This window comes from Hoplias malabaricus, chromosome Y (genome assembly GCF_029633855.1).
Source record: "Hoplias malabaricus isolate fHopMal1 chromosome Y, fHopMal1.hap1, whole genome shotgun sequence".
In the NCBI taxonomy this organism is placed as follows: Eukaryota; Metazoa; Chordata; class Actinopteri; order Characiformes; family Erythrinidae; genus Hoplias; species Hoplias malabaricus.
Window position 1 is genome coordinate 17,293,108 of NC_089820.1, and position 24,439 is coordinate 17,317,546.

The 24,439-nt window shown below is 37.4% G+C and overlaps 1 protein-coding gene across 2 annotated transcripts in view; it reads left to right on the forward strand.

The window, feature by feature from the left end:
• msh3 (mutS homolog 3 (E. coli)) overlaps positions 1–24,439 on the forward strand; it is a 62,019-nt gene that overhangs the window by 22,807 nt on the left and 14,773 nt on the right. For both annotated transcript variants that reach the window (XM_066655155.1, XM_066655156.1), the window contains exons 10-20: positions 1,300–1,408; positions 4,144–4,228; positions 4,539–4,648; positions 4,983–5,115; positions 7,596–7,783; positions 8,868–9,036; positions 12,092–12,156; positions 12,676–12,792; positions 13,212–13,319; positions 15,118–15,232; positions 20,509–20,666. In XM_066655155.1, the coding sequence (XP_066511252.1) occupies positions 1,300–1,408; positions 4,144–4,228; positions 4,539–4,648; positions 4,983–5,115; positions 7,596–7,783; positions 8,868–9,036; positions 12,092–12,156; positions 12,676–12,792; positions 13,212–13,319; positions 15,118–15,232; positions 20,509–20,666 (1,357 nt within the window). The remainder of the gene's footprint in view (positions 1–1,299; positions 1,409–4,143; positions 4,229–4,538; positions 4,649–4,982; positions 5,116–7,595; positions 7,784–8,867; positions 9,037–12,091; positions 12,157–12,675; positions 12,793–13,211; positions 13,320–15,117; positions 15,233–20,508; positions 20,667–24,439) is intronic.

The window sequence follows — 24,439 nt, forward strand, 5'->3', positions numbered from 1 at the left end:
CTCATTTTCTTCTTGATAGATTCGCTGAATGGTTTTGGAGCAGATGTTTGCTTGAAGGAAATGTCGATGAAACCCAGAGAGAGACTTATCAGTGGTTCTTATATGAGAGGTCTTTTCATGCTAATGTGGGATAAGCTGCCCTTACTCAACTTCTCTTCTATTTCCAATACAGTATAGATAAATTGCTAATACAGTTTGCTCCTCAGCCTCTTCTGAGCGTCTCTCTTTTGTCATCCTTAGTGAAACTATTCTCAAAGACCAAATTACAGATCTAAGTGCATTTATTAAGAATAAAGTTGGAAGCAAGGGGAAGGGCTTATACTGTGCACACAAACTCATGCTCACATTTGGGGCCAGAACAATTTGTGGAAAATATAAAATTACGAATGTAATGATGCCTCACCTCATCAAATGGCCAAGGACTGAATATATCAGAGATTCTTTACTAAACATATTTTAAACATGGCCGCCCCTTTATCCATGGTTCATTTAGGGACTACTATACCATAACTAGACCTGATTGATCTTATGTGACTAGTGTTAAAAACATCCTTATTATTCTCAGGAACATCAGTACTTATTTATTTATTATTTAATTAAATTAATTTGTTTGTTTGTTTGTTTATTTAGTTATTTATTTTAGAATTGTGCCAGAACAAAAACTCTTTCAAGTTAGTTAAATCACCAAATTTAAAATGATACAGGTAGTTGGTACCTGATGTTGAAAAAATGAGAGCAACCTGTTCCTAGATCAGTGTGAAAGCCCACAGGTAGGAAGTAATTGCGTCTGTTAAGGCTGGGATACTGATGTCATGTCTGGCTTGGTGCTGATGCTTAATGACTGACGTCAATGGGGAAGCTTCATAGCTTAGTGCAGTGGGAGAGGAATGCAAGGCCAGAATGAATGCAGCTGTCTGCTGCCTTGTGCTCTTCACCCTTTCCACAGCATCTCTCTTGCGTGGGATAATTACAGATCGCTGCAAGTGTATTTTAACAGAGAGCGGAATGCCTGATGTGTTTCCTGTTCATTTCAGTTTAATTATCAGTACTTAGTTTTTAAATGTTTTTGTGTTTTGTTTTCTTAATTGGTTTTGTATAAATGTATGAGGGTATTTCGATGCAATACAATTCTATCTGACTTTGTACAAATATTGGTCAGTGTCCAGTATCACAGTACAGTGCTGTTATCTAATGAAAGAAACTGAGAAGAATAGTTTTTTTTTTTATTATTATTATTATTAATATTATTATTTTTTTGTCTCACCTATCTTTTTTTCCATGTTCTCTGTATCTGCACAGGTTCCACTTCATTCTACTTGAGTTTAGAGAGTCCAGTGATCTGCTGCCTTGGGCCCGTGATCCAGTATCTGACTGAGTTTAAGCTAGAGAGAGTTCTACTCTGTTCCAGGTACTACAGAATATACTCCCCTTACATTCAGAACCAGTCTAAATTTAAAAACTACAACAATGTTGGGGTTATTCTAATTCTAATGGTATTTTATTAGGATGCAGATGTTTAAAGTCTTGTCTTTCAATGTCCACACCATGGGCAACCACCAAACACAGTTTTTGTAATGAAATTAGTAACATGTATGCTCTCCATACTGTCAGTAGACCATTCCATTCCTAGCTTGGACATGAAGAACATGCTATACCTGTAAGAGGCTTTGGGCAAGACCCCTAATACTACATTCACATAAACCTGTAACATGATTAAACTCTAAGGCAGTCTAAGGCAGTGTCGGTCAAATGTTGTAATAGAAAATGACAGGTAGCTCTTTCATTTCTGAATCACCTAAAAATGCATTGTTTCATTCATGAACATTTTGTATGATGTGGAAACCAGAGAAGATTTGGGGGCAAATGAGGAATTTACATATAAATGCCTAATTTACATATAATTTGCCAGTAGCACACCCTAATTCTTGCATATATTTTGCTAGTGAGCCACTGAAAAAAAATGTAATTCTTTGGCTCTTACACCAGTGGCTGTTCTTATTATCTCAGGGGGAGTGCACTGCTCCCCCTGCTGATCAAACTTTATAAGTGTTAAAATTTAAAGTAAACAAAACCTCTTAGACTTTTGAGGGAATTATGTGATCGTAAATTGTGGTTATTTCCTGGCACAACTTGTAGTGTCACTGTCACCTGTCTCGAGTTACTGTCTGTGTGGAGTTTGTGTTCCCCTCCGTTTCTGCAGATTTTTCTCTGTGATTTTGAGTATTATGGTTATTTTCTATTTTTATTCTTATTAGAGTTTTAGTAGGTGATGATGTTGTATTTTATCTGCATATCAAGCCTTTTAATTAATCACAGAAACTTTGATTGTGGCAGTTATACACTCGGTGGTTAATATTATCTTGTAATATTTCACACAAATGTTTCTGCTTCATACATGAGCTCTCTTGGTAATTTCTCAGGTGTAACCCCAGGGCTTGAGCAGGTAAATTAGATTAAATTTTCTGAGATGTTCACTCAAGGCACATGTGTGAAAGGAGTTGAGATCCTCATTAAAATTAAACAAGAGCCTTGTGAACAGATGCTGCTCTTAGATACAGAAGTTTAAAATCTTGGTTATGACTGACTGATTATGTGAAAATGCATCATTTGACTTCTCTCCAAGTGGATCCTATTTGCAGAACATTTCAAAACCAGGAAATATTCTGTGATATAGAAAGCCTTTTCAAAATTACTTTAATGACCTTAAGTAACATCATTTCATGCATCCTGTTTCAACAAGGTGCTAATTAGGAAGTCGTTACGGGCAAGTATCCCCTTTTATTAGTCTTTTTCTCCAGCACTACTAAGGCTCAGCCGCCACGCTTTGAAGCATAATGTGGCTGATTAGTTCCCTTTTGATTTACTGTTTTTGCTTCCTAATGTGTTCATGTACCTCACAGCTGTTTCTGTAAAGTTGTTTCATATGAGCTCAAACAAGAGCTGGTGGTTTCTTGAAGCCAGGCGAGGAGAGGCTGATTCATGATTTGTGTGGCACTTCAGGGTGGTGAGAAAGTTGTCTGAAACACACTGTAATTAAGGATTGATCAAGGGCATTATTTAAAAAGAAATAACAGGGCCCTGACCTTATAGTCTCCCAGAAAGAGCCGTAATTAACACGTATCACAGGCAGAAATGGGAGCCTTGTACTGTGCAGTTTGTGTTCACCATGTACTACAGTATGCTAGCTTACATTTGGGGATTCAGAATTTATTCACTGTGCTTCATTGCATGGTTTTCCTATGGTTAAATATCGTTTGACTCTCGGCTCCCTATGTAGTGCACTATATAGGTCATAAATAATAGCTTTTACATGCAGCAAGAGCCTTAAACATGAAAACAAAATAGTTCATTCTTGCCTTCTCTTTGCATGGCAGTGACACACACACACACACACACAGAGAAAGATGCTAGGTAGTTAGTGGATAGATGCCTTGCTCAAGTGCACCTCACACGCCGAATAGGAAGTCATTCCCGTTCTTGTGGAACATTTCGCATATTATGCTGTGCACTACTAAGGCAATAGGGAGCCAGTCGAGATTAACCAGAAATGGTGACAAATCATAACATCATTGAAAAATATATTTGAAGGTTACATTTTTCGAGGCTTGTGATAATGTTAAAATAGATGAAATACACTAGCAAACCCATAGTGCCACATGTAAAAACGTATGATGATGATTGATGTTTAAATTCAGTGTCATTGGCATAATGAGAAAACCTTCAGTCAGCTATTCGTTACTATGCAGCATATGCACTTACTATGCACTGGCTGTTTTAATTAACAGCTTCTCTATAATCGGTCTACAGTTACATAAGTCTTTTTGTGGTACCTAATTCTTGATTCTTTTACACGATTGATGAAATGTCGCTCAGGTTTAAGAGTTAACTGAGCCAATTTCATCCTTAAAACAAAACAGCTAATCATTTTTAGAATGAAAGCTTTTTATTAACTGTGTTTCCAAGGACGTTGTGTTTTTAGACAATTTTGAACATGTTTGAACAGTCAAAGGCACTTTCCTTATTTTGAAAAAATTCATCTGAAGATAAGTCACTGTAATAACTTATTACAATGTTATTCTTGAGCTGATGGTTGTTTTTTCTTTTTTTTAATTAATTTAATTTAATTTTATTTTTAAAATCTAGTTCATTTAAAAGGCTGTCAGATGATGCAGACCACATGGTGTTCAGTTCCACCACGCTGAAGAACTTGGAGATCTTTTGTAACCAGGTAAAGTATGTCTATGTATAGAATTAAAACACTGTGACACAGCAAAAAAAAAAAAAGAAAAAATCCAGTGCAGGCACACATACATGTGCAAGTGCACATGGACGATCACAGCTGTGTGCAGTGCCTTGCATTCATATTCATATATTTAATTCCCCCAGCGATGTAATGGCCACACACACTGTGTTTTTTTTTCCTAACTCTCAACATGACTCACTTAATAAGCCTCGCCGCTGTGAAATCATAACTATGTTCCCTCATTGCAGGCATTTGTGTAATGTCAGTTTAATGACCTTTTGCTCTTTTCTCCCAGACCACGGGCTCAGTGAAGGGCAGTCTGCTCTGGGTTCTGGACCATACCCGCACTCCATTCGGCAAGAGGCTGCTGAAGAAGTGGGTCAGCCAGCCCCTTAAGTCGGCATTGTGAGTCTCTATTTCCTCCAAAAAAAAAAAAGAAAAAGTTACCTCACTGTAACTGTTGGCATTGGACATTGACAGTGTGCGTCTTAAAAGAAGTGCATCATTTTATAATAGAAAACCATCAGAATAGGACTCTCTAAAATGTTCCTATGTTTTTTTTTTATTTAAAAGAATATATATTTAAGAAAGACAGCATTTGAAATTTATAATTCATTGAGGGAAAATCAAAGAGTCGGAACCAAAAAAGGTCTATTAATTTGTCAGTACAGAGTAAAAGAAACTGAAAAAAGTACTCTTACCATGTACCTCCATGAGCCCTTTGTATCATTCTTCTCAGAGAGATCTCTAATCGTCAGGATGCAGTGGCTGAGATCTTGTCTTCAGGGTCCAGTGTGTTGCCATCTGTCCAGACTCTGATCACCCGCCTGCCAGACCTGGAGAGAGGCCTCTGCAGCATCTACCATAAGAAGGTATGGCCAGTTTATGCATCTTCAAATAAAAACACTGCAAACATCCAGCGCCAGGGCATTGGCAGATCATAAGGAAATACATTTTTTAATGGTGTCCCCCAATTCCCATCTGACTCTTTAGAGGAAATTATTTTCCTGTTGGGTTAGAAGATTTTCCTCATCCCTGATTGTATATGAAGTTGTTCACTTGGCAACAAGTCTATATATATTGAAATTGTTATGTCTAAATATGGTGTTAGGTTCCACACTTGATAAACACACAGTCCTGTGCTTTGATAAACTGATGTGAAACATACATGTTTGCTGATGATTGTTTGCTTTGCCTGAGGCATCAGACTGAACATGGCAGCCTTGGGACCAAGTGAATTATGATTACAGGGTAACTAATCCATGAAAGTAGTTCTTTACCAGGGTAAGAAAAACAGCCAGTCCTCATTTAGCCAGCTTTAAGGGCCTGTACCCAATTAACACTTTACTTTAATTAATTTTTGAATTGCACTTGTTGAATGAGATCAGAACAGATCTGTGCACCAGTCTAGAAGTGTTCCTTTGTGATTCTTGACACTGATATATTTATACACCTTAAGCCTGTGTTAGTTTGTGAACTGCGGTCATAGCTGTTTTGGACAACGTGGCCAGTGTCAAGGTGGCGAGTTTCTGTTCTTCTCTTTTTTGCTATATACCAGTCACTTGACAATGGATGAAACATGTTATGGTATTATTATTGGGTTATTTTAAAAGATTACATGCTGCTGACAGGTGAAATTTTCTTGAATATTACACTTTAATTAATTATCTGTATTAATTAATTCTTTCATACTTTATGGAAATGTGGTTTAATTATTATAGTGTTTTAGTAAAAATGCAGAAAATGTTGCTTACAAATATTGTTGAAACTGATTTCACTGTGCTATGGTAAATACTTTTTTTTTTTAAATGATAAATGTCTGGATAGTGGTTTTACATCTACTGTACCTCTATATGGTCTTAGGAAAAATATTGTATATGTTTATTGGTTTGAAGATTTTTTTTTTTTTTCAGTTTCCAAGATAATTTTTCCAGTATATTTCTTTAACATGAAATTTAATGTAAACAACAACATGAAATGAGGATTGGTCCAAAAGAATCTGATGGTTTCTGTGTGTCAGCGTTGATTTGCTGTTTCCTGTGGCCTGTCAAAAATTATTTTCCCACACCTTGCTGTCATTATTAGTAAGCTGTAATTTTTCCTTTCTTTAAGATGTCTCCTTCTAAGCCTTTATTTCCAAGACCAGGGCTGTAGGGACACTGCTCAATGGTGTCTTTTCTTTGAACTGCTCAATTAACGTAATAAGCAGTGTTGGAACCTGATGGTCGTTGGAGGTGTGCTGGACACTGTGGAAGCATTGGAGGAGAAACGCTGTTCTCGTTAATCTGCTTCACCTGTTTGGTTCTGCTGTGTCATTCAGCAGGGCATGGACCAACATCAGTTTATAGACCACATTTCAGAAAATGAAATAACCAGTAGAGACACAAAATCAGATGAACAAAGGAGAAAAAATACACATTAAAATCAACCTTTTTTTTTTTTTGATACTTGGGACAGTTAATGCCAGTTTATTTTATTCTTATTTTACATGCGGTCAGTAGTTCACTGAGGAGCTGAACTTAGCACGTCCGCATTTAGCATTCTAGAGTCTATCGGCATATGTAATTGAAGCACACTGTGTGCTGATATATTTTCTATCACTGTTTAAAAGAAGCTCAGTACTGTTTAATTGTTTTTATTTTAAATCACAATTTGACTCTGTTATTAATATTTTTAATATTAATATAAAAAAAAAAACTAGAAATTTGTATCATATTAAGGTTATATACCTCTTCCATTATTCATAATATTTTTTTGTTACAATATGGAAATCTTCAGTATCTCAGGGATCAGTATCTGCAGCAGAAATGCACTTTTGTCTCAGCTTCATCATGTTCTCATTGCAGCAGCGTAGTGTATGATTGTTCATCATGGAGAGTACAAAATAGATTTCGTGTTCAGTAATCCAGTATATTAGACTTGTGAAGTTTTCCCATTGGGCTCTCAGCCTGTTTTCCTTCAGCCTATATCAAGTTACCACACTCTAGAATTTTAATGATCACAGAGAGGGAGTCATTTTCTTTCATCATTGTGATTAGTTGGGTTGACTAGTAGTGAGCTGGATATGCCTCTGGGAGCATCGGCTACATGTTTATAAACAGTCTCAAAGTTCAAGCAATGCTTTAATTGGCTCTTGATGTAGTAGGCCAACTCAAAATATTGAGGAAAGTAATTTGCATATTTATTTTGAAGACAAATTTTCCTTGATCTAGTTGAAATATTATTCACAAGTGCATGCTGGGAATGAACACATTTAGAAATGTACACAAGATTCTTACTTGTACCTGATTTTGCTGATTTGCTGCATTCATTCTTTTTAATTTTTTAAATTTATTTTTTGTATATGCCCCAGTGTTCCACTCAGGAGTTCTTCCTCATCAGCAGCACTCTGTCCCGTTTGTGCACTGAGCTCCAAGCCCTCATCCCTGCAGTCCAGTCACAGCTTAGCTCCACCCTCTTAAAGAGTCTGCTTTTGGACACTCCCCAGCTCCTCAGCCCTGCCCACAACTTCCTCAAAGTGCTCAATGAGAAGGCTGCCAAGTGAGTGTACATGATATTTACCAGTATTTGTGAACACCCACTCGTCCAATATTTCTCCTGAAATCTATGGTGTCAGCATTTATTCAGGACTGACTAAATAAGATCATACATCCTTTCCATTCTTGACTCATGCTGTCATTCTCTGAGGCATTCTTCACTTGCAGAATTCATAAACAGTTTGAGCAGTTGGAAGAATTTGAGAGAGTTTGCTTTGTAGGGCTCCAGGAAATGGGACAGACTTATTGCGGTATTTCATGCTGTACCAGTCATGCGGATATTACCATAGCACACTGTAGGTGGCAGTGGATAGAAGGTGGCATGCACCAGCGACATGAAAGGTCTGTGAGAGCTATAGGAACCAGGGAGAGGAAGAACCGACCGATTGTCCAACATGTGCCGAGTGATCCATCAGCCATGACTGCATACATCCAGTGGGCACTGATGCTCTCCATGTTCTGCTAGTGCCAGCACCATTGGCAGACGGCTGCACGACGCAGGACTACATGCATGCAGACTGCTATGACGACTGCTTTAACACCATGTCATTATCACCAAATATGCCAGACTTTCATGGAGTCACTCAGAATGGCAGTGTGTCATCTTCAGTGATGAGTCCCTCTGTTGTCTTTGTCGAGACTACCAATGAATCTATGTGTGGAGGCACCATGGTCAACTTCAGTATGAATAGTTTGTTCAAAACTCTACCCCTGTCAACAGCACTCCACCTCAACCTCAACTGCATGAGAATATTCCAACTACATGGGATGGACTCTACAACTCCATTCTGAAATGTCTGGCATTTTGTTAGTAAAAATTCCCGCTCTGACATTTCAGTACGTGTAGCTCACTTTCTTCTGGGTGTATTTACAACTTTTTATGGCGTAGATGATAACAGTGCTGCACTCCACATGACTGATAGGGGTTTTGACTTGTAGCTGGGGCAGAAACACCAGATTAAACAAATGGTCCATGGGTAAGACTCCTAACACTAAATTTGCTTGCATCAGTAACATAATCAAATTATAAACCACTCTTGATGAGTATCTGCCAAATTCCAACGTAATATTTAAATTTGCTTCTTTAGGACTGGAAATAAGACTGAGCTGTTTGTGGATCTCACCGATTTTCCCATTATCCGGGAGAGGAAAGATGAGATTCAGGCTGTTCTCTCAGAGATCATGGAGCACCGGCGAGAGCTTTGCCTCATCCTCCGAAAACCGTCACTGGACTACACCACTGTATCTGGACAAGAGGTACGGCCACCAGACATTCTGCTTCTTTCACCTCTTCAGTCAATAACCCTACCCCCCCTCTCTTTCTCTTTCTTTCTTTCTTTTTCTTTCTTTCACTTCTCTTGAAAATAAACATTAAAGCTTTATGTGCACCAAAGACCCCTGAAGTGAGCGAATGTGAATCTGTGTTATTATGTTCAAATGTCTGTAGACATCTCCATTAAGAAAACACAGCAATTTGTGAAGACAGCGTGACAGTATATTGCTTTAAACATTTGGCATCAATATTCATTTAACCCTTTCATGTCAAACTAGTGTTTTCTACATTTTTAATTTTCCTACACTATATAATTACTACATAATTGTAGGTTGCTTCACACTTAAATTCATTTTTCATTCTATGACAGGTCTGAATCTGTGCATCAGTTTTGTGTATTTGTTTCAGTATCAAGAAATGAAAGACATGATAAAAATTATTATTTTTCAGGACTGTACACCTAGTTGAAAGCAGCTAAGGATTTAGTTGTTGTTGTAGCATGATACCACTGCCCTCCATATAGATATCTGGGGTTAGGTTTCCTACTGTGTTTCTTTAAGAAGTGTGGCAAGACTCCTAACAGTACATTTAGATAACAGTAGAGTTACTGAGTGAATGAATTATTGTATTATGTCTGCCAAGTGCTTAAAAATAAATCTAAAGTTTGTGCGGCAATACCCTACCCACCAATCATTATGCCCCGCCAAACCTATTTTATACATGGTCTCAAGAGGTATAAAATAACACGTAATGTGAAACTATATGATGTCATGGTTTTCAGATGATATAATCACAATTTAATAAAATAACTAATACATTATCATCAATTTCAAAATGATAGTCTTTTCTGCCTAAAATTCTCAAATATGCAGATGATTGCTCCCACACTTTTGGTAGAAATTCTCCACCTGTTTTTGAGAACTGCAAGTGAGAAATAATTAATATAAAATCAGAGTGCAGAAGGTAAAAGGACAATCTCTGAAATGTCACAGTTTGTATGCTATCCCAGCCCTGCGTCTCCATCTGTTGCCTCCACTTACCGCTCATGCATAAACAACGGCTTTTTCTCCCACAGAGCACAGACACTGGCCCTTTCTTGCCACTGTCTGCAGTCTAAACAATCTTCACTCACCCAGTTGCCTGATTGACAGTGTTTTTTTTTCAGTGTTCTCTCTAGTCCAGTTTGGTGTCGCTATACTTACGGCGGCATCAGCGTCTTAAGAACTGTGACCCTCACTCTCTTCATCAAACAAGACACAGCGCTTTAGTGAAGGAGCTTGTGATGAGACACAGCAATCAGACAGTCTGATACACACTAAACTACTTTACTAGATTTTGGAGAAACGCTGTCTGATGGTAATTTCCAGAGGGAAACGGCCATTTATTTTATTTTTAGGTTTATTTTTATTTCATTTAACGAGTCATCTTTATAACATTTCCTGTCTAGCAAAAGGAGCTACCTGAGGGAAAGTAAAACACATGTTGACTTTGGTAGCTCACAAAACACTGACTCTTATTGCACAGTGTGTCGGTTGGCATGTACTCAAGATTCCGAGATTAATGTCCAGATTCACTGACATTTTTTATAATATCCCTTTTAGTCTCTGTCTCCTTGACAATGAACCAAGCTACATTCTTTGCTTTTGATTGAAATCTAAACCCATAAAAGCATTTGATATTGTGTTTGAAAATACTGCTGTGCCCTTGACCCAGATCCAGACAGTGTGATAATAATGGACATAATTTAGCTTTAAAACAAAAGAGATTAGCACATGTTCCATTTAAAGATGATCCATATCCAGTACCAGGTACTGGCCAAAATATGTGGTAAATACTGTCCTGGATCCTGAATGAGGGGAAAAAATGAATGCTTCCAAACCAATTGTCTTTAAATCTAACCAGAAATAGCATACTCTCATCGTGTGCTTTCCTGCGGTTAGCTGTGTGTCGTTTCTTACAGAGCTGTTGAATTCTATTAAAATCCTTTAAAGATGTGTTTAAAACAATTGTTATTCATTAAATCCTGCATTGGTTTGGCTGATACTTGAATTGTCAGTATTATAAAAGAAAATGCAGTATGTGGTATCTCTAGCTGCAATACATTACAAAGCCTGAACAAACATTATAGCTTGTGAACATCTGTGCAGCATATTGTACATAACATCTGTATGATTTCTGATTCATGTTCTGTCAGAAGTGTGGTTTTGGAACTTCATAAGTAGCAGATATTATTTAAACCTGACAAAAACATGGTTGTGACTGCTTTCTTTTAAAACAAATAGGAAATTAGAGGTGCAGATTCAAATCTGTCAGAAAATGAAATGTAAATATATCATTATGCAATAACTCATTTAGTTCACACCCACATACATCATTTTGCAAATTGTCACTATCCAATGAAAACCATTTATCTCCCAAAATAGCAACCTTAAAGGAGAAGGGAAAAAACTTATTATTTAAATTTCAATGCAAGTGAATTTAAAAAGATTTTATTCTGAGTTATTTTGGAGCTATTATTTGGACCACTATAATTTCTACTGGTCTATTCATCATGAAATTATCACATGGTGTAACGGACAGTTGCTGTGTTCAAATGATGTAGTAAACTAAAACTCCACAAAAATGGAGATGTGTGTTTTTAATCGGGGGAAAAAAGCTATTAATGTGAGGCTTACACATTAATAGCCCAGGTGTTCATTAAAAAAAAGAGGGAATAATATTATACTTTCACAACACACACACAGCTGTTTGCGATGTATATGCTATACATTCTCCAGCATGTTTCCTTTATCACAGTAAAGCTGACTTGGTTTACACTTCTCTGATTGCAGGTCTCTGTGTTAGTGTTTACAGTGTATTTAAGCTCAGCGGTAATAGATGCCTGTATGCTGTGAGCCGCTAATCCTTAATCTATCTACATTCATTCATCTGTCATAGTAGCGATTGAGTCAGTGAAAGATAGAATCCCATTCTTTAAACCCTTTAAGATTTTAAAAGGTTTGTGTGCAAGTTTATTTTTTCTTTCTTTCTCTCTCTCAGTTTCTTATTGAGGTAAAGAACAGTATGTCTTCAGTTGTCCCTCCAGACTGGGTCAAAATCAACAGGTGAGTCTTATCCACTGATACATTCACCCCAGTCTGATACCATTAGATTTTATATGTTCAGTTTTTCATGTTTCTGTTCATACACTTTCTGCTATAATAAATAATGCAAAAGAAAAGGGGCTTAGAAATTATACACTGAACCAAAATAAATAATACCAGAAGTGAAAAACTTTTTTTAAGAGTACACCAGAAACAAAAACTGTGAAAAACAGCTCATTTTGATATCCTAAAATCGTAGGTTAGATTTTTTTTTCTTTTCATTTTTTATGGATAGAAACAAATTTGTCATTCTCTCACGTTCTTAATTCCTCTTCATTTTGTTATAAAATAAATATTATTATTATAAAATTTTTCAAAGTAACCTCCAGGAGATGAATGATTTAAAATAGGTTTAGTAAAAAAAACATCTCGTACATATAATGGCCTTTTTGCTATGAAGATGAACAATGGGGGGGGGACTTCTCCAGTTCATTCTTGCTTGGATTTCAGTGTTGATGATATCCTCCTTTGTCAATCCAGCACTAAGGTGGTGGGCCGCTATCACTCCCCTTTCATTGTGGAGAAAAACAAGCGTCTGCTGCAGCTGCGGGAACAGCTGGTCATTGACTGCAGCCGAGAGTGGACCAACTTTCTCCAGTATGTACTTCATTAACTGCCAGTGGCTTTTTTTAAATAACAGGTTTTCCAATGCTCATCTTTTCTGTTATCCTGCTTGAACAGCCTCAGTTTGGAAGAGGTTTGAGAATGAGTTGATAAGTTGGATCAGGAGTGTGGGGAGTAAAGGGAAATCCCAGAATGTGCAGAACACGTACTCCAGCTCCAAAGTTGAGAACCACTGCTTTTAAAGCGTTCTTCCTGGCTTGCACATTCTCATCTGCTCTACTCAATTTCGATTATATTATTTATGAACTTTCAGATTCATGCTGAAGGTCTTTTAAATGCTTTGCTCTTGTTTGCCTGCAGGATGTAGGATTAACTGTAAAATGTCACATCCTATGCCTCTGTGGAGATTGTCTGACCAGTGCCATTTCACCTCACTCTCCTTGTTCTCCTAGGTTATTTGGAGAGCATTACTATATCTTGAGGAAAGCAGTGGGTCACCTAGCAACCCTGGACTGTCTCTTCTCTTTGGCTCAAGTCGCTAAAGAGAACAATTACAGCAGGTGTCGTAATGAACTTTGTCATCTTTTATATTAAGCTCTAGTGTTTCACATGGTTTCATATTCTCACATTAGGGCTGTGTGTGTGTTAGTCTGGAGTTTAGTCTGTAAAACTGAGGCTATGAAAAGAAGCATAGATAACTTTTAGCTTTGTTTTCAACTTTTAGCTTTTGTTTCAGAGATAAAAATATACCAATTTTTTCCCTTCATGATAATAATACAGCAAAAATAAATATGCCTCTTTGTTTCTAAAGAATAAAGTGAGATTAGAATATTGTCAGGTAAAAAAAAAGTAATAATTTTGTTACACAACATATAAATAAATATGTAACATAAATGCAACACTGAGAATGATCCACCACCCAAATCATACCTGCTCAGGGAGGTTCTGACCACTGAAGAACAGGGTGAAAGGGGACCAACAAAGTATGCAGAGCAAAGGACTGACCACAGCCTGCAACTGTAAAGTAGAATGGAGTATATGTGTCCTTTTAATTTGCTGTATGATACATGATGTTACAGTCTATTTCAGACTAGATTTGTTACACAATCCACCAGCTTATATGTTTTTTTTTCCTCTGGTAACCAATGCAGCTTATTGGAATGATGTCCTGTGTAGTGTTCTTTGAAAAGATGCAGGCAAACTTGGGACGGTGTCCTCGCGCTTTGTGTTGCCGTAAAAAGCGCATTTTTCGCACCTCAGATAGCCTGGCTTTTCTCTCGTGTTCTGCAGGAGGTGTTTGAATTTCCTTACATAAGCTGGGCTTGAGGATCGAGAGTGGGGGGACCCCAGAGGACCCTCACTCCGGCTCTCCCTGGCCAGCAGCGGGCTCCAGCCCGCCCCCGGTGCGCACTCCCTCTGCTGCTCACAGGCTGTGTGGGGGAGTGGATTTGACTTTGAAGGCCGAGGTTTACGCCAACTACACCCCCTCCGCTCATTCTCCTCCACCCCCTCCCTCCTGTTCCACTGAGCACAAAGACGTTCCCTACACCACACTTCCAAACCTATATATATTTTGCCATTGATCTCCTCTCCTATATCATTGTACTTGCATTTCTTTGTTCCAGTCTGTTTCGTAAGAAGGGAAGTTATGTGGATGGAGACATAATCGTTTTACAGAGATCCACATGCAGCGAGACACAAAGTTGTATTCCAAAAATGTTAAAGTGTCAGGTACTTATTCAGTTGTCAGTAATATTTCAGGATGGAAAGAAACCTACAGGAAGAATTAAAACTAGAAACTTTTTTTTTTCCTCAGGATGTGATTAATATAATATTAAAATTAGTAGGTCAAAAATTTTTGTGCTACCTAGTGACAACAAAAAGAACACAAGCCTTCAGTGACGTTTCTCTGAATATGTTGAACTGTATTAATTCACAGATTAAAAAGCTTTTGTTTATTATTATATATATATATATATATATATATATATATATATATAGTTTTTTTTTTAAATGTATGGCCAACACCACTTACAAGTTTAAAAGATATCACTTTCTGGAAGAGAGCGTGACTGTACTTCCTACCTGCACATATCAAATATAGTTAGCTGATTGAAAGTTACAGTATTGCTGTTGCCTAGCAACAGAGTGAATAGGTAATAACACTCCTCTGATCAACTATGCAAATATTTATTATTGTTATTATAATAACATCACATCACTCACTGCATTTAGTTAATATGCTAATGAATAAAAATATAAACTATATGTATAGGTTTATTTGCATTTTTATCGTGTTTTTTGTATTCCTGTTGTCTGTTCCATAATCTCAGTTTTTCTGTAATGTGCTATGTGCAGGCCGGAGATTCTGGAGGAAGAACGTCACATAGTGATCAGGGAAGGCAGACACCCGGTTATTGACATGCTGATGGGAGAACAGGACCAGTATGTGCCCAATGACACTGAGCTCCAGGTGAGGACCCATTAAAGAACTTTATAATCAGTCAGTATCTCTAATCTGAAATCTTCAAGTTTCAAACAGTGACACAAACTTCCCATGTCTGTATATTCTTTCCATATTTTCTGGCATGGTAAGCACCAAAGCCTAGCTCAAGTAGAAGCATCTGGCCCTTTGTGTTGTCTTGCCTCCTTCAGTCATCATTCTTCCACCACCGTACGTTGGCATGGAATAAAGTTGCAAATTACACTGATTTATATTTAACAGCTTTTAAATGTGCCCTCTTCCTCTCCTTCTAGCTCTTTTATTTACTGTAATGTACAGTGTGCATGAAAACACATGAAGCTACCATAATGAGTAGAACAGGAAGCAAAACAGAAAAAAAACTTTGCAAAAGACATAATATTGTGTGTTTACTCCAATACAGCCTCACGGAATTCTTCTTATTAGATTATTTTGCCATGCGCTATGTTAAATAAGATGAGTGTAGACTGTGGTTATATTGTCACTGTCAAATAAACATCTTGTCTCTCTGGTTTTTTTTTTTAGTCCATCTGCTGCTTTGCATACATTCTAACTCTTTTTCAAGTTGTTCTTAAGTTGTCAGGCCCACCTCAGATATTCTCTGGTATGAGAATAACACAATAGTGTCTTAGTTTTGGGCTGATGGCACATTTGCCAGTGTGGTGATAGCATTGGTTTGAGGTCAGTGTAGTTAAAATCTTAAACACAGTGATCTCCTAAGAACTTGAGTGGCCATTTTAAGAAATGTTCAAATACATATAAAAATTCACTGTTTCTGAACACATAGCGTGTTGTGTGTGATTTCTGAGAATGCACATTATGTTGTAAAACAATATTTAGATATACATAATTTAAAATTTGTTGGATTTGATGAATGCAATCATTATTTGATTGATGAAGAGATAAAATACACTGTGATTGGCTTCAGGGCTCCTGCATACTGCTGTGCCATGTTCAAAGGTTTGTAGACAAAAACTCATCAGTAAATTTAGCTTCCTTATGGTGCACCTACTGTGGACTTAAATGTTGTGCTCACACTATAATCTGTATAAGAAAGCATGACATTAAATGGGAGGTTCGGTAGCAGCTGCATTTAAGTGTTTATGCCCAGTGTTAAGCGTCAGCTAGTGTATAAATCCCCCAAAAATTTGGCAGCATAGAAGTGTGATTGATAGTGGTGTATTCATTTAAGATTTGATATGTGTTTGTAATCCAAATCCTACTTATCATCCAAAATCATTTTTGCTGTACCTTACCATAGTAATGTTCTGTTGGCAAAGTTTAGAAGAGTAGAAGCTACTGTTGTAGAAAGTGGAGAAATGTGACTTACTGACACCCTTCATTTCAGGAGAGGTATTGGATGAGCAGGTGTCCACACTTAGTATTGTTTAGAGTATGTTGAGCGACAGTTTATACATGATAAATTACACAATCCAATCTACAATCTGCAGTCTCTCACCATTTATATGACATGCTGATCAGTTCTTATGATTTGTTTAATCTGTTTTCATTACAGGTGACATTATTAATGTCTGCATTGGCCAAAGCCTCTTTGAAATCCTGCTGCCTGTAGATGTGGGGGAGGTTTATGAAGCATGGTTTTATCTAAGGCTTTTAGATTCAGCAAATAGAAGGCTGTGGGTGGTGCACTGATGTCAGTGTATGCCCTGTCTTTTTACAGAAGGTTAATCCTTTTTTACCAGTGAGGAAATGCAACTGAACCATTGGCCAATTTTACTGAATTGTACCAGTGTGCCTATCTCTCGCTCTTTTTTTTGCGCACTATATCACTTTCATTCTCTTTCTCATCTGTTTGTTCACTCATTACTTCTCTCTCTCTCTCTTTACATATATCAGCACCATTGGATTGTTTCCCTTCAAATCTAGATGAAATTCATCTGCCATCTGTAATAATGTCATGCTAAGCCATTTGTACACAGCCTCATTATCCTAGAAGCAATGCTATTAGATAGAAGCTCGGATCATTTAAAAATGCAAGAGTTTTAATCTCAAATAGGTCAAACAGTTTGAAAATGCACCATTTCAAAATGTATTTATTTATTTATTTTAGAAAAACTTTCTAACTGAAAAGTCCTCCTCCATCTTCTTGCACATATTGTGCAGATGCTTCATTCAGTGTATTTTCTTAAATGCAGAAAATATGAAAGAGTAAGTTAGATACAAATCCCATTTCCAGGAATTTTGGGACATTTTGTAAAATGCAATAAAAACAATAATCTCTCTCTCTAAAATCCCAGTATTTCCACATCAAATGTGCATTCACACGTATGCAGTTGGCACTGATGTATGCCCATACCATGAAAGATATTGGCTTTTAGGTATTGGCACATATTACTGATGGTCTTTTTCATCTCAGGCACAGAGGATTGATGACTATTTATCTTGGAATTAGGCATGACTCTTCTGACTACAGCACAGGTTCTGCTATGTTTCAGACCATCTGAGATGTGCATGGGCCCAGAGAATAGTTTACTATTTCAGCACAAAACTGATGTACAGATTTTCCTTTGCATAAGAATTTCAAGTTGTGTTTCTTGTAGATGCAGCTGTATTAAGTAACACAAGCTTTCCTTTGTACTCCTGAGCCCACGTGGCTGTATTTCTCATCTAATGATATCTCAGGGCTTGAAGGTCATGCAGATTCATCTGTATCTGGTATCTAGTATCTGGTAGTATTGTTCCTGAATGAGTTGCAGGCATCAAATTCTAAGTTTGTTTATACTTACAAAATACAGTCAGATTTGGACATCTATTTCTAGTACAGTTTGTAGTTGAATTAATCTAGAGAACTTTGTTTTTCTTAGAGTATTACTAAATTTTGCAACTTTCCACAAACAGGATTTGAATATTCATTAATTTCAGTTTTGTTATGTTTTCTATTTTCATGTTTAATTCTTGCAAGTTAAGTCTGAATTCATTAACATTTATTCTTTGTAAATTTCCCCTCAAATAAACATAGCACAAAAACTAAGGACATTTGTGTTTAGTAGATTATTTCTTTGTAGTATCAAGCATTTGTGAACAAGCATTTGTGGGATGAGCAGTAGAGCCGCGCATGTGGGTTGCACCCATGAAAAATTAGCCAAATCCTCTCTGCCAATGCCAAACAGCTTATTTTGTGGGATGGTGTGGGGCGGCATCTCCCTCACTGCAATAATTAGACTTTTTGGAGGCAATCTCAGTGCAGAAAGATACTGAGATGAAATTCTGCAACCAGTGGCAATCCCATATCTCCACAGTCTGGGACCAAACTCTATCCTCCAAGATGTCAACGTTCACTCCCACAAAGCAGTGTTTATCAGAAACTACCTCCAGAATTTGGGAGTGGAAAAGATGAAATGGCCTGCCAGCGTCCTGACCTCAACCCCATTTTAAGACTTGTGGGATCAGCTTGGGCCTGCCACAGTGACCAACACAACCACGTTAGCTGACTTGCGACAAATGCTGGTTGAAGAATTGGATGCCATCCCACAGCAGTGTGTGACCAGGCTGGTGACCAGCGTGAGGAGGAGGTGCCATTCTGTTGTGGCTGTGTATGGTTCTTCCACACGCTACTGAGGCTCCTGTTTCTTAAATGAACAAATTGTTACATTGCCAATACATCTTGTTTCTCCAAACCTCAATCATCCAGTCCACCAAACAAGTCAATGGCAGAATAAGCTGTTTGGCATGGGCAGAGAGGATTTGGCAAATTTTTCATGGGCGCATCTCACATACTCAGCTCTACTGCTCATCCCACAAATGCACGTTCCTTACAAATGTGATGCCATTTAAAGGGGAAATTAACAGACTTTTCAACAGTATAAGATTTATTGCCAAGAAGCATTTTTACAACAAAGAAATAATCTACCAAACACAAATTTACTTTACCTTACTTTTTGTGCTGTTTACTTTCATTAAGCCTTGTGATTGGTTTGAGGTTTGTTGCGATTGAGGATTCCTGCTCAATTTTGTTGTACTATGCACAATGGCAAAGAAATCTTGAATCTTGGTTTGATAAGTCACATTATATACAAAGAATGTTTTGTTAATCCCAACATATCACAGTTACCAACCTCTGTCGCCTGTAAATGAGAACCAGATTAACAAGCCAAGATATTGGCAGCATTTATTAAAGAAAAAGTTTGGTTAAATATAACATTTAATAATAATCATAGTAATAATAGGGCGGCACAATGGAGCAGCAGGTAGTGTCACTGTCACACAGCTCCAGGGACCTGTTTACAGACAATGAACTAATTAATAATAATAATAATAATATTAATAATAATTAATTATAGTTATTATTAATATTGTTATTATATTAATAATAATTATTAGAAGTAGTTCAACTTGGTGCCTTTCACAAACCCAAGGTTTTCTTCAAATGCTTATATGTATTTTGGCTCAACAAATGTGTAAATAATCAGACATATGCCCTAGTAAATTATGTACCCTTTTGCAGTTTCATACAGTGTGTTACACAATATAGATGTAGAATATTTACTAATTACCTCTTGGGTAATATTATTTCACTGTCTGATAAGTCTCGACTGTGATCCTTAGGCCTGACTTCACTTGCATAAGGCTGGCTTATTCCTATTGTGGCTTTGGATTAATGACAGTGGAGGATTTGGTGATGGACAGGCAGAAAAAAACATGAATTATTTTATTAGTGTCTCTGGGATTGAACACAATGTCCCAAATGCTTTGTGAATAGCACATACAGAAGCGACATCTGGTTATTGTTGAATCTTAAGTGTATTCTCAGAGATTGCAAGTATGAGCAGAAATCAGAGCTGTGGTGCAGATGTGGTTGGGATCCAGTCATTCTGTTCAGTTGTTTCACTCATACATACAGACAAAAGAATGTATATGAATAAAAAATACAATACATTTACATTACTACATTTCAGTTTTAAAGAAAGGAAATGTTAAATAGTTTGTTGATTATATGATGAAATAAAGGGCATTTCTCAAATTACAGTGGCATCTCTGTTGTACCAAAGCAATATAACTCAGTTTTCTCAGTGCTTGTATATCATAAATATGTCTTTATTATGTGAACACATATTGGCTGTACACAGATAACTGTACAAAATTTCTTTACTGCAATGAGATAGTACATATCCCTTTGATTTAATGTGTATAGTCTTTAAAGTATAATCAGTGTAATATATTGTTGAATAAGTCAGTGCCAGCCATTAGATACTTTATACCTGCTCAATTAATAAATCATCAACATTCCTGACTTTTTTTTCCCCCAGGGCAATGGCAAACGAACCATGATCATCACTGGACCCAACATGGGAGGAAAAAGCTCCTATATCCGTCAGGTAGCTCTGATTACCATCATGGCTCAACTGGGGTCTTTTGTACCAGCCAGAGAGGCATCCATCGGAATAGTGGATGGCATATTTACCAGGTATAGCCTTTTTTCTTTGACATTTCTAAAGTGTTTGGGGCAAAATGGCAAATGTTTATCACAGTATTTCAAAACATTTCTATTATACACTACATGAAAGATCATTTTTGAGGTTGAATAGATTACAACAGACAAAAAAAAATCATGTTCAAAATACTGTTAGAATTATAATGAGCTTCATAAGTAACTGAATACAGTTAACCACACTGGATGCCAATATCTGAGTTTCTGTAAACAGTGTATATGTGTTTACTCTGCATGAGTAGAGGTCAGGCCCACTGTTTGTTGAAACAGGAGTGTTAACAGAACTGAACATGCAACAGATTTATTTATTTATTATGATTATTTGTTGATGATTATTTATACTATTTTGCTTTGATAGTTCAAGAAAGTATTGGTTTAGCACAGGTAAATCTCTAGCTAGGCAAACTTTAGTAGGAAGTTATTCTTCTTGTTCTGAGTGATGCTTGACAAAAGACTGTTGAAAAACCATGTTGCGGCCTCATCTTTAAATGCACGGTTTAACTTTAATGTTAATTATGGTGTTGGCTCATCTGAAGGGGAAGCCATCTTCACTCTGTACTTGTCTTCATCTCACATGAAAACTTGCCAATTTAATGCGCAGTAGTAAAATTTACCATGTCTCTGGTAAAATTAGGTTTAAAGTTTAATTTTTATGATGTTAAATTGATATATGGGGCTGAAAGATTAAACCTGCCACATAAGCAAAAGTTATCCCATATATTCTGTGTTTAATTCCCTGTTGGTTTGCTCAACAAATGAATAGACAAATGCAATATTTAAGTTTTTCTCTATACTCATTTTTACTTTAAAAACCTTTTTTTTATTTTTTATTTTTTATTTTTTTTTTTTTTTACCTTGACCAGGTGTATCCAAATTGTTGCATATGTTGACACAATGTTATGCTTCGAAGTCTTTTTTTTTTCCTCCCCTTTTCTGGGTTTGTTTCTCAGGAGTTCAGGATGTGTTCATAAATACTGTGCCCATCGGTCTATGGTGTGTTGCAGTTCGTGGCTCCAATCTGTTTGTTACATAACTTTATATTCTAATAAAAGATTCTCAGATCTCGATATCTCTCTCTCTCTCTCTCTCTCTTTCTCTCTCTCTCTCCCTCCCCTACATACAGTCTTCAGTTTAGACTTCCCCATTAAACGCAAACAGGGCAAGATCTGTTTCAAAGAACATCGATCATTTCCACCCACCTGCTCTCCTCTAATGGAGAAGCACGTCTCTCTGCTAATGGCACCCATATTGGGTAATAAAGTACTCAAACAGAGGGGCCGTGATGAGGCATTCTCAAACAAGTGCATTGAAACGCTCCCCCTCCGACAGTCTGCTTGTCGTCTACTTGCATTGAATGATCAGACGCACGCTGGGGCATTGTTCTCTTATTTCCTGCTCCTTAAGTGGGCGGATCAGGACCGGACAGCTGACAGTAGGAGCGTCAGTGCCATGACAACACCTTAGAGGCCCAGCAGACTTCAGTATAGTACTGCTGCTGAAGGAGACTTGAAACGGAGGACAGGGAACCATGGCCACCGCTGCATCTGCCTCAGCTCACTGTAATTAGCCTGTATGAGTGAGAGAGAGGGGGAGAGTTAGCAAGATGAAGAGGGTGAGGGAGTGAGAGAGAAAGAGAGAGTGTGCAAGGAAAGTCTAGATAGGGATGACTGATTTTTTTTGTAGCAAATTTGAGAGAGAGGATAGAAGTAAATTGACCTGTTCATGCATCACCCAATAAAGTGTGCTTTTGTGGTAACCAGTGCTTGGCAAGACAAACTTCAGAGAACCTTGGCAAACATCCCATTTAACCTAATGGAATAACTGTAGTACATAGCTTTGTTTCTTTGAAAAGATACCTCAATTCAGTATAAAAAAATGCTCCCCACATAGAGAATCTCTGCATATTTTTCTCAGAAAACAATGGCTCCCTTGGTGGTGTCTGATACATTAACAGTCTATAGAAGAGTAGAAAATGTATATATATAAATTAATGTAGTTTCTAAAGTCTCAGTTGACCTTTTTTTTGACTGGCTGTAAACAGGAGTTTTCAAGTGGAAGCGAGTTAAACAGTAATTATAATCATACACAAGATAAAACATAAAATATCCTATGCCAATCCATTAGAACTTCACATAGGGCCCACCACACTCTCTTTCTACCTGCAGCCACCAAAATTCCTGTTGAATCCTACACTTCAACTCTAAGGTTGCTGTGGCTGTTTATGATCCAATCAGCAACCAGCTATCCTTAACAACTATGGTTACTCAATGAGCCCAGCCCATGAGTACCCAAACCACCCACTGTATCACTAGCTCTTCACGGGGGTCATCAGGCAGGCACCTCCTCTAGTTGTTGTTTCGCTGAATTAAGGCCACAACACCTCCAGAAGACTCAACAGTGAAGTCTGGCATCCCAGACCCACCCCACTCCAAGCTAGCTTTACAGTCTTACCGTACCGTTTACCATCAACAGCCATAAATCGACACTGGCCTCCCTGGTGACTAAGGCTATACATAGCCCCACTGGCACCGTTAATGCATGCTCAGTGCCACCAGTTCCATTTGAACTTTACATGCTTCATCACCAACAATCCCAATAACACCTCTGCAGTTCATTTCCCCAAGTAATCTGTGCTCTCCTTATCCACAACAACTGACTCGACCTTTCAGGTGTTTCTGATAACTCCTTCACAGCTGCCCTTAGTTTCCAGCCCCTGATGCCGAACTGTACAAGCATGGATGTGGTCGATTTGGCTACAAATCCTCTAACACCTATCTCCACCAATCTTACTTGTGGCTGCCACCCACGTTCCCTCACCTCAGCCGCCAAGTCTGCGTACTTCAGCTTCTTCCTTTCAAATGCTTCATCTACTGCATCCTCAAATGGAACTCTATGAAGTAAACTATCCATTTACTTTCAGAGTAGAGCCTCATGTTTGGTTTCAGTGTAGTTAACACAATGCACTCTGGGACCTGCAGCTTTTTGCCTATGTCCACCAGCAAATTCCAACCCCATCTACCAATATTTATAGCCTGCGCACTTTAAACAGAATATTCACCACCATATTTCCTCTGAAAACTCCTTTTTTTTTTGAGGCTTCATTTAACTGATTTATTTGTTTCATTGAATCAAGTTCATTAAATCTGTTGTGTTTTATAGGTGCATTGTGGCTTTTTTTTTTTGTGGCGAGACCAATAATCTACTGTAATCATTGAATGCTTCATTTTGAGCATGATGTCCCTTTGCCAATGTTTCTGAGTATTGTCCTCTCGTGGTTTTGCACCTTGTCATGTGTATACAATATTGTAAAGTGCATTTTGGTGCTGTAAAAACACTCCTACATCATAATCGCTCAGAATAACTCCAGCTGGTTGAGAACCAAAAAAATAAAAATAAAAAAAATAATAGAATACATATCTAAGAAATCTAATCATTAAATGGGAGCCCTGAAGATTGTATGATGTGGTTTATAGACTATTATTAATCACATAATATAAATTGAAATATTGTAATACAGTAAATACTGTATGAATACTAAAAGGATGGGTAAACATGGAAATATTTTCTTGGTTATGAATTCACCTTTGGCTTCTCAAAACTTTCATTTATTTTCCCAAATAATTAGCTTTTTTTCTGACAACATAGATATCTGCCACTGTTGTAAAATTTTATGGTTTGGCAGCGTGTCGACTTTCTGCTGACAATGTGCTGCCATAATTAAAGTTACAAAAACACACTCATAGTGATCC